The following is an 11,087-nucleotide window of genomic DNA, read 5'->3' as shown; positions in this document are numbered from 1 at the left end:
ATCTAATAATTTATTTCTCCTGGACATAAATTTCAGATTTAAACGAAATCCCTGAAACCTAAAGATGCCACATGGTAGAGACTAGGGCAGTATTTCTTTCTATTTTGGAGATGCAGTGCTTAATGCATTGCTCTGTTAACTAGTAGCTTTGAATTTCGGGGGCGGGGAGAGACAAGCAATTAGACTGTGGCAGACCCTAGATGCAAATAGAGGCAACTGTGATTACTACCTTCATACAGAATTAAAAATATCTGGTTATTGAAAATTATTTTCTCAGTCCATGGAGATTTATCTAGGTTTAGGCTGAGATGTTTGTTTTTTCTGCAGCAGCCATAGTGGGGAATTCTTTTACAACATTTTCCTTACACAGTAGCTATAGATCATTCACATTTCTGAAAACTAAGGGGCTTTCTATGATGTAAGAAACCTCTGCAATTAGAAACAACCATATCCTCTTCAGAAAAATAAAACAAATAAAATACATCTCCAAACCCTTCTAGTCAGCAGCTAAGATAGCAGTGCTCTTAAGGCAAATGTAAAAATCCAGGGTATAAATTCATGTTAACCGTTACAAATATATCCATCTGTTCACAGACTAACTAGTGACTGAAACTGATGAATCCACTGAAATGTAATTTTCGAGCCCACTAGCGTCTGTTCTCCTCTAGTAATAAAGTAGATGCTTTCCAATAACTGTGCTGCTTTTGAATGCCAATTTCCATTTAAGTAGGTTTGGGCAGTCTCAAAAAAAAAAAAAAATTAAAATAGCAAATGCCTTTTCTTTCCAAAGGTCAAACTTAGCTTTTAAAGAACAAGCAACATTTCAGCAAGGCAAAAGGGACAAAACTCCAATCAGATAAATGGGCTGTGTAATGATTGAGAACCACGGCTGCCTCAGGTTTTCTGAATGGGCCGTAGGATAGAATTTGGCACAAACAGTCTGATGTTGAAGCTTATATCTCTTTTACTGCAGACAAGAAATTCACTAAAATATATAAATAATGAATGTAGCTAGGGATCTCTGCTGGTACTACTGCTGGTTTTGCAAGATGCAGGAGCAGAAACATACACTGCTCCATGTTTTTGTTATTAGTGAGACCTTGTTCTCAATAACAATAAATACAAAATATTTTATCTGAAATGGCTTCTGCAGCATATACAGTATAAGTTTCAGCTCTCTAAAAGTGCCAGCAAATTGCAGAAATATAAGTTACAAAGACGTACCTAATTTGCTGTGATGAATTGTGTGCATGCTTCAGTGATCAAAACTGCAGCTGAGACCTATTATATTTAATGATCTAGACATTCCTTGTGAAAACACTCAGGCATATACTGTTATGTCTGGACAAGCATCCCCATTTTGCTCTAGCAGCAAGCAAATGAAGAGACTGAACTTTTAAACGGATGCTGTACACCACCTTCGATGAGCTCTTTACAACGGAGGCTGATCAAGCTCCACTATTTCCCTTAAATAATGCTTATGCTCTGCCCTTTCCAGTGCAGCATCCCTCTTCCTTTGAAAACTAAGTCAGTTGCTTTGGATGCTAGCGACACTTACAGGAGGAAACAGAGCTAATCTGTGCTCAGACCCCAATCTACATTCCACAGCAGCTACTACAGCAGAAGAAAATCAAAGGGGCTGTATTAGAGAGATCTTCCCACCAGCAAAGAAAAATCGTGACAAGACTTTTTGGAGAGAAAGCAAAACAATTTTTTTTTTTCCTACATATTACGGAAGTGTTCTGTTTCTAGTTTAAGGACTATGTCCTGCTCAGAAATGCGTGTGCTACCAAGCCTGGTAGGGCTGAGCAGTGGTGCCTGGATCTGCTGTCCCTGAGGACACCGTCCCCGCACAGCCAGCTATGCCGATGGCCCCGCTCACAGACCTACAGCTTACGGCCCCTTTGCTCTGTGGCTCTACACAGAGCAGCAGGAAATGGGTCTTCTTACCACCTTCCTACGGGGACAAGAATTTCACCTTGTGAACATATGAAGGACTTCTGAATAAAAGGTCTGAGGCTTCCAGGGCTTTACATCTGGTTCCTCTGAAATTTTCCTGCGTGGATCTGCGTATATTGTTCAACCTCAGCTTTCCAAATTTGTAAAGCGGGGTGGGGGGGGAACCCTCAGAAAAAGTGTTGGTAAGCTTAATTCGTTCATGGTTATAAAAACCAGAGAGATCTGCAGAGAGAAGGCACGCAGAATATTCTTGCTACCACACATTCAAGAGCTCATTTTCTCCCCCCCCCCCGTCAGTTTGAACCTCCATCATTGTTAAAGAAGAGCAAAACACAAGCATGTGCATTTGACTCCAGAAGTAAGGATTTCCAAGTGCTATTCCACTCATCTGAGGAGCTGCTAAATACCATCACAGTGGTAATTTGTGATAGTGTGGTAAAGAATGAAGAAAAGGTATTTGTTAATTGTTGACATAACAAAATTAATTTTCCATCCCTAAACTTTTTCTCATCTCTCCTGTGAGCTCTGATGCAATGTTACTGACTGGCACTGCTGAAATGCCAACTTGCATTTCTCATCCTTAATTTCTCTCTAAATGTCATTAGTAATTGTTATTGCCAGACCAGAGAGTGCAATCTGGTCTTTCCGAAAGAAAATCCATTTCTCATTTCTTCTCCTGTGCTTCCTCCTTTTGGTCAAGGATGGATGTTTAACACAGCCCATGTGCTCTGTTTCCAAGAAGATGGGAATACATTAATATATCTGGAAGTAAAACATTCTTGCTTGATTTATTTACATACAGTATGCCTGGATCTTTATGAATACCAAATTGTATATTCAGGAAGGCCTTTAAAGCACATTTTTAAATAACACTAAGTAGTCTTAATTGAATAAACCTAACAAGTAGGGGAAGGAAACTCCCTTTAATATCTGTGCATACAGACTACTCTCTGGATGCTTCCATAAATTACTCTTTTTGGTGGGCAATGATGTTGTCCAATACAAAAGCATACTATATAATTTTTTTCTCTTTAGTCACATGGAAAACAAACCTTTTCGGTGAAATGTGTAAACTGGTCTAGCTTTGGTTTGGATTAACATATCACCCTCATTTATCCACGCAAGTAAAAATGGTTTCCACCACTAAGAGGGGAGGAGAGCTTAAGACATCTGTGTGCAAAGGAAAACCTGCAAGTGTAAAAGCTTGGCTCCTTGCACATCTTTACGTATCGCACCATCGATGTGTATAGTTATGTGCAGCTCCTACAAAATTTGGTCTCTCCTCACTGAGAGGCAGGTAGTACCTTGGCACTTCAAGTCAATTTTAGGAGGGACTCCATGTGTCATGACAGACCTTTAACTGGGCTCCCCATAATCAGCACATTTTACATTTGCATGCCTCCATTATGTTTTGTAATGTATATAAAGTAACCAGTTCAAAGCTAGGCTGCATTTCCATATCCATTAACTAAAGGCATCTTATCTCAGAATAAATAGACATTTGGACATTTCCAGCCAGGAATTGTGCTTTCAATAAACACAATTGAAGCATATACATTGTCTCTTGGCGGCTTACGCTCCTGCCCATCTGTTGGGATGGCATGGTGCCTACACAAAAGTTGGTTGGACCCTTGCCCTAGGGCATAGATGACAGGCAACAACGGGTTTAGCTGGGCAGCCTGAGCACTGGATCCAAGTGCAATCTCTGCTGTAGGAAGCCCCTTCTGTGTGCCAGCGCTGCCACATTGGAACGACATGCCTCCTTACACTTGATCACACATGTTGACACTTGGGTGCGCTTAAATGCATTAATGACTGAAACGATGCCTTTCACCTGGCTCCCTTCTTTTTTTCCCCCCACTCTGCATTGCTGCTGGGTTTTCTGCACATGTTAATGTGAAGTTGCATACACTTTGTTAGCTAGGGCCAGCCACAGAACGGCGTTAATGGTGTAAGAAATGAAGGAGGGCTTTTTTGTTACGGGACACGCTACTCCAGTGCCAGACATTTCCAAGCTTCATCTCAGGTAAGTCTTTGCAGACTTGAGAGATCTTTCTGTGTCTCACTGAAAAGACCTGAGGTCTGATAAAGATGCAGCAATATATTGATCAAAATCACCTTTCCAAATGAAAAAATGCAACACCTTGTCAGTACGTCAAACCTAGGGCAATTCAAGATTTCTGCACCATCCTCTCTTTCAACAGAACTGGTCACACAAAGAGGCCATGCGGTCTGGATTACGGGGCTGTTCCTACAGCATTCCCAGGCCCAGGTGGAGGAAACACCACCTCATTTTGTGCTAGGGAAGAAGGTGCCAACAAATAACACAGAGGCGCACGAGCGTGAGCAGCCTTGCTCTTACATATAGCATTAACCTCTGTGGATGTCCAGCCCAGGAAACCACCAGCATCACGCGCACAGAACCTCAACCACAGTTTCTGCAGAGCCCAGCGACAACCCCACGTAGTCTGCGATGGCGTTTCTTAGCTTTGGTCCTAACCCCAAATTTTTAAATAGACATCAATACCTCCTCCACTGAATTTAAACATATATACTGAAACCAGAGACCTAACAAGTAAAACTCTTCCTTACTGTGAAAACAGATCAGAGATAAAACTTGTGGGTTTGCAGTCCATAAAGAACATTCAGGCAGACAGACTCAACATGATGGGTATGTGCCTACAGCACTTTCAATTTTTAATTATTGTTAGTTATAATTATCTGACTGCGTCTGAATGAAACCCAGCAATATGGCTGGAATAGATTTTGGTATTCTTGTAATTTATTAGCTTTGTAACTACTAATAATTAAAATTTAACAATACTCCAAGCACCATAGCAACATTTTTTAAGAAACGCTAGCCAAATCTGCTAGGATAACCGACTAGGTCATTTTCAGGATTTTAAAGGAGGACTAACATTAAAAAAAAAAAAGGGGGGAGCGGGGGTGGGGAAGATGGATAACAGACTCTTAAAAGCCTATCAGCAAACAAAATGCAAAGATACAAATTCTGTTTAAAAGAAAAAATGGAATTTACTTGCAGCAAATTAATACTACACGTAACTTTGTGGGTGCTTCATATGAAACTTGGAAAGAGCCTGTGGTTTGTTTCCAGCAAGAAGCTCCTGGTGTTTAACATCTAAGTTACACATAAGTTCTGAAATACAGCAAAAATTACATTAAGTGAAAGTACTGCCTTGAGATAGAGCCACATTTCAGGTCCCATTTGTCCTGCCATCCACACACTCCCCCAGGGAAAGGTATTTTCTGCAACTTCATCAAAATACCATAGATTTGCTTTTCTCTCAGTGACTGTATGGACACTGGAGCCCAGAAGCACTGAAATTTTGCAGCGCTGCATGCACATAGGGCTGAACAGAAGAAAAATTTTATCCCTATTTAAGTGAGCTTTCTTGTACCCCCAGGAAGAGGGTAAAGTCCATTTTTCAAGTAGGAACTGGAGACATTAACCACTAACAGATTTTGAATAGCTGGGTACAAACCCAAAATTGCTTAAATCTTTCTTCAGTGCTCTGACCATTGGCGGTAAACTGAGCCTTTAGATGTAGCCCAGTAGACTTGCCTGTGTGCAGATGCGTCACATACAAGCCAAGAGGCTCTCATTCTCCCCACGTGCTTCGGGAGACACTGTCGTACCCGGATGGCCCCAACAACCACTGGCATGAGCAGCTGGAGACGTTGCTCCTCATTGCCCTACTCCCCGGGAAGCCACCATGGGTGCAGAGCAGCATCTTAACATCCCTCATCGGGCCACATCAGACTACGTGGTGGCTTGCTGTGTGGTGCCCCGCTCGCCTGGGCAGGATGCAGCCCTCTATAGGAGACACATCTAACATCGAGCTGACATTAAAAGCAGACTTAAAAAAAAGAAAACCTGCTTAGGGCTTGATCTGCTGTAATCAGCAGAAAGAATCCCAAGGACTTTGATGTGGACCAAATCAAGCCCCTGGAGGACATTCATGGTAAATTATTATTAATATAATGAGTGCAATTTCTGTGCAGCAGCTCATGCCTGTTTATGGATATATGAAAATTGCCAGCTTTTCACATAAAATGAAATGAGGAGGGAGACAGACCACAGTGTTAGCCAATGAGCCATAGTAGCCACTCTCCTTTTGATATGTGTACATTTAAAGAAACTGGGCACTTAAAATGACAGCAAATTCCTCCGGTAAAACTCCCTTAATTTAGTGGTTTGACATATCTCCAAATCTGAACAGGAAAGAAAGCCCTTTATTCATAGCAGGCAATAAAACACCTGAACACCTGTGCTAGGAAAGACCTGGCAGGTACCCTGCTCCCTTGGTACCTGGATTATTTGCGCATTGTTTATTATATCCCTTGCCTTAGTTTTCATCAATTGTAATCATTTAGGAGGAAACGGTATGATTAACAGTACACAAGCAAACAGCAGGAATTAATCCTTTAAATACTTCACTGGTTATGTGATGGCTCCTTGGAAAAAGCAGTGTGGCAAAAGAGTACCTACGAAAATCCTGCTTAACTTTCCTCTGAAAATCACTGCTCAGTCACAATTTGCTTAATGTAATTCTCAATGCAAGCAATTGAGGAGGTATATTTCCCAGCTGTGAATAACACCACAAATATAACTCTCAGCAGCCATTATGTGTCATAATTTCTGACCCATCTTCAGTGTTGGCAGGGCTCCCTGCTAGGTTTTAAATAGCAAAGACCAAAATTTCACTTGCCAAAGAGCTAGCTCATCTCCCACGTCTGGATGCCCTGTGTGCCGCTGAGGCTCCAGCTGCCTGGGAGAAGCGGGCATGCCAGCAGTGGCCGGCAGCTCCTGACACGGGTCCTAGAGACAGGGCTCTGTTTGAAAGGGTTCCTTCTGCCCTACGTGTGAGGAACCCCCCAAACCTCCACCTCTACACTTATTTCAGTAAGCATGTTTCTTAAAGTAGGGGGAATGAATGGCCATAGCCTTGGTGTTCTATAGGTTAGCTATAAATTTACTTTTTTCCAGGAGATTTTCATCATATTCATTGCTGTCGATCTTACACCAAGGATGTGAAAAATGCAGAGCTGCCAGCCTTTCCTCTTCTGCCCTAAGGATACGTGGGGTTACCACACATACTGTTTCCTTTGGGTTTCATACTTAATCTTAACATGTTTTCTTTCCTTATTTCCAAATAACATTCTGTTTTCTTTTGTTCCAGCAATATCATCAAGGTAACCTCACTGACTCATCACTCCAGATTCACACCAGAATTTCCACTGTTTATAAAATAAGCTCAGTTCCTTGGAGCTTTCTTAAGCTTTCGTTTTATGGCTCCATCAGATGGTGTAAACTTCAAAGCATAAACCTATATTAAAATACAACTACTAGATCAGAAGTGAAAAGAAGGTTTGATTCCTTCCAGAGCATTATGCTGCCAAAGCAGTAGTTGCACCAAGCCCTAAAAGTACATCTATACTTGCAATGTTTCTCATCACATGGCACACGTGCCTTTCTGGGCTTACTTGGTGTTCACCCTAACTGTTTAAACACATGTTCACAAATCAGCAGGGCTAATCCATGCCGCTCCAAGACATCTCTAAAAGTTACCTTTTCCCTAGGCTGCTTCTCATTTTCCCCACCCTCCTTGTTTTTCTTGCTTTTCTGTAAGCACCCCACTCTGAATTTCTTCTTGAAATAGTTGAGCGTTCAATTTTTTAAAAAGTATTTTCAGTGGTTTCACTTAAAAATACAAAGAAGTAAAACAAAGCGTAGGTTCATATTTTTGACATTAGTTGTTTTGCGCCAGTGGGAAAGCAAGATCAGAACCGAAAAGTCAAATTCATCAAGTGGAACCCCTTGATGGATGGTGATTTGCCCACAAGAATAATTGCACAGCTAAGAGACTGAAAGGTTTATGCAGGTTTAACCCTAACTAGCAGCTGAACAACTGGTTCACTAAAATAATACTAAATCTTTATTACTGCACAAAAATATAACCAACAGTTGAGGAATTTAGAGCAGGCAGCTTACACATCAGAAACCGATGAGATAATTGTGCCAAGGCAGATTGGTTCAAAAGTCTTGAGCATTTCTAACTGATTTATACACACATTTTGTGTCCTCTTTGGCTCTGGTATTTGGATTAGTAAAATCCCTGGCATCAAGTGAACACACATTTCTGAGTCACTACTGAAATAAAGACTAAAACTGTGCAGCTAAGTATTGAATTTTCATTCAGCCAACACCATTCAAAACTACTCGTGTAATTATTATGAGCACAGAAATATTAAATGCACACAAGTCTTGCATAAAAACTGGAAAATTACAATCATAATTTATCTGATTAAAGCTGCTATTTGCAGCAATTTTCCAATGCACAACACTTCAGAACTGAAACACTATGTAATTAAAACTGTTAATTGCAAAAAACGGGCCACTGTTAAGACTATAATTTAACAAGGTTCTCTTTATTTGACCATCTGATTTTAAAGGTTAATGCAGTGACCTAGGAAGCCAGTGTGCCCATTTTAATTGTGCTGGCATTTTGACCAAACACCACTTTAAAGGCAAATTGGGAAGAAAAATCAGAGCCAGCTTTGCAGGCCACTGTTGCCTTCATAAAACGTTCATAGTGAGAACGCACAAACCCCAAATCTGCTGACTTTATTAAAATATTAACAAGGTATAGTTAAAACTTTTGTACACTTATGCAAATCAGGTTGCTAGAACAAGGGAAAGAAGAGATTCCCTTGGGAGAAAAAAAATAAAATCAACAAAGTGAAAAGATCAACCATCCTTCCACAGCATGACAGCACGACACAAGAGGCAGCAGTTTGGGAATTCAGCAAGATAAATAAAAACCCTCCAAAGTTGAAGTAAATAATGGTTTATAAAGCTAATAGATTTAAATGAGGCATACGGCACCATTCTATAAAAAGACCACATTTGCCAGGGGATAGTAGCAGTATTTTGGTGGCCCTGCTGCACGGGTAAGATACGCCTGAGGAGGATGGCCAGGGCGGGCACCTCCCTGTGAGCTCTTTAGAAGGGCAAGCTCCAGCAGTCCATTCCCCACGAGGTATCAGGCACACATGCCATGGAAGGTTCAGCATCTACATGAGTCTAGCACCAAAGGTATCAGTGTGATTTAAACCCCAGCCTCACCAGCGTGGCTCCAGGGTGGCCGCTGGGGCCAGGGCCCCAAAAGCGGCTGCAGCAGCGTGCCCAGGTCAGGGTCCAGCCGCTCTGGAAGGCTCGCTGCAGCCGGGAATAGGTGCGGGCCAAGCACCGGCTTTGTGGAGGCTAAAACTGCTGTGGCTGTGGCCCCCACAGCAGCCAGGGAAACTGGTACGTAATGCCTCCTTTGCAGAATCTGCAACTTATTAATGTGCCAGTGCCTTGGTGGAGCCTCTAATTAAGCATCGTGTTGAGCTGCACCCATGCTTTGCTCTCATACCCCAGTAGGGAAAATTCTTTTACTTCTGACTCAACAGTGAGGAAGGGGAGGGGGCAGCTACCATTTGCTTAGTCTTTGTATGTTAATCAGTCCCTGAATTATTAATCGAGAAAAAGAAATTATTTACAAGGTGTTTGACGTAGACATGTCAGGATGTAGTAATGCTACTGTCAAGAGAGATACTCATAAAGAATCATGATATCTGTCTTGTCTTATTTATTTATTCCAACCATGCTCAGAGACCCCTTTCTCCTGATAGCACCCAAGGAGGCAGGAGGAGACTGAGAGACTGCTTAAGGGCAGAAGAGATCATACCAAGGGTATGCACCTTTTCTAAATGCTGCACAAGGGTGACAGTTGCACAGAGAAATCAACAGCTTTAGCTTTGCTTTTACTCCTGTCGTGAACATACCTGAAGCTCTGTTTGAAAGAAGAACTTCTGTGGGCACTGGGAACAGTCATAAATTTTATCTTCCTGCCCGTGGACTGCAAAGATGTGCTGCTGCAGTTTGTTCGCCTGTACAAAAACTGAAACAACACAGTATGGTTAGTTAAGATTGCTTCATATAAGGCATCTTGTCTTGAACTACACTTTTACGATTGCAAAGACTCTGAGCAGTCCAAGGATATCTGCCAGAGAAGTGCCAATACACTCGGTTCAGCAGAATTTCCTTACAAGTAGTCAATTTAAAGTCTCCAGGCTGACAGTCAGCTTACTTCTAACAGACTCTAAACCCTGTATGGATTTTTGATATTTCACATAAAGCTAACACTGTCCACGGGTAACTGGAAGAACTCAATCATCAGACCAAAGAGAGGACGTCACCACCCCTGCAGGGAGCCCAGGGCCCACGGCAGGTGCATCGGATGCATTTTTAATGCAGGACAACTGGGCCAGGAGAAGCCTGGATGGCTGGTCTGGAAGACACGTGGCCCAGAAGAGCATTTCTGGCAGACATGTGAATCTGAAAGGGCAGGCTTGTCACAATTTTTATATCTTTTAAACAGGTTGCCCATTCAGTATAAAAAAAAAAAAGATTATGATTTAACATCATAAATATCACAGCATCTGCATTATGATTTTGAATTTACAATTATTCTGACTTTACAAAGTAAAATTTAGAAGTGAAACATATTGAACTGCAGACCTTAGCTGGTTAAAAATACATCTCATTTAATTTTTGTCTCATTTTATACGAATCATCATCAGTATGTGAAAACAGCTTCTTCAGCGGAATTAACCACACGCATTCAAAGAGTTATTTTACAGCACATTTCAGGCAAGGGTAAATTAACTCCAAGCTCACACAAAAAGTAGGTTCTCAAATTGTGGGCCAAACCATAAGGAGCAGTGGGTTCGCCTTACTCCCACTGAAGTCAAAGGAATCGCAGGTGCTGCCATGCCCCTTTACTGACCAACAGGTCCACAGTCACGCCTTACGTGATCCTCATCTCTCAGGCAGTTTGGAAACGCAGATGTTAACTACTGTTTTGAAGAGAGCATAAACGGCAGCCTTTAACATGCATCCTGCAGATCCTTTAAAAGCAAGATCACCCAAGATCATTTGCACTGATGAGACAGCTTAAAATGAACTACAGGGAAGGAATAGCTAGCAGGCCCTCAGACAGGACTTAGAAATGTGCCACCATGAGAAAACCAGGCTTAAAGAAACCTCTGAGAGAGCAGCT

The 11,087-nt window shown here is 41.7% G+C and overlaps 1 protein-coding gene across 1 annotated transcript in view; it reads right to left on the bottom strand.

Annotated features, from left to right (window-relative positions):
* Positions 1 to 9,789: 9,789 nt before the first annotated feature.
* ZNF423 (zinc finger protein 423) overlaps positions 9,790 to 11,087 on the bottom strand; it is a gene marked incomplete at both ends in the record, with an annotated part of 213,264 nt that continues 211,966 nt past the window's right edge. Inside the window, one exon of the mRNA XM_082005641.1 lies at positions 9,790 to 9,926. Within this exon, the coding sequence (XP_081861767.1) occupies positions 9,790 to 9,926 (137 nt within the window). The remainder of the gene's footprint in view (positions 9,927 to 11,087) is intronic.

This window comes from Phaethon aethereus, assembly GCF_964289735.1.
Source record: "Phaethon aethereus genome assembly, chromosome: 13".
NCBI lineage: Eukaryota > Metazoa > Chordata > Aves > Phaethontiformes > Phaethontidae > Phaethon > Phaethon aethereus.
This window is presented reverse-complemented; position numbering and strand designations above follow the sequence as displayed.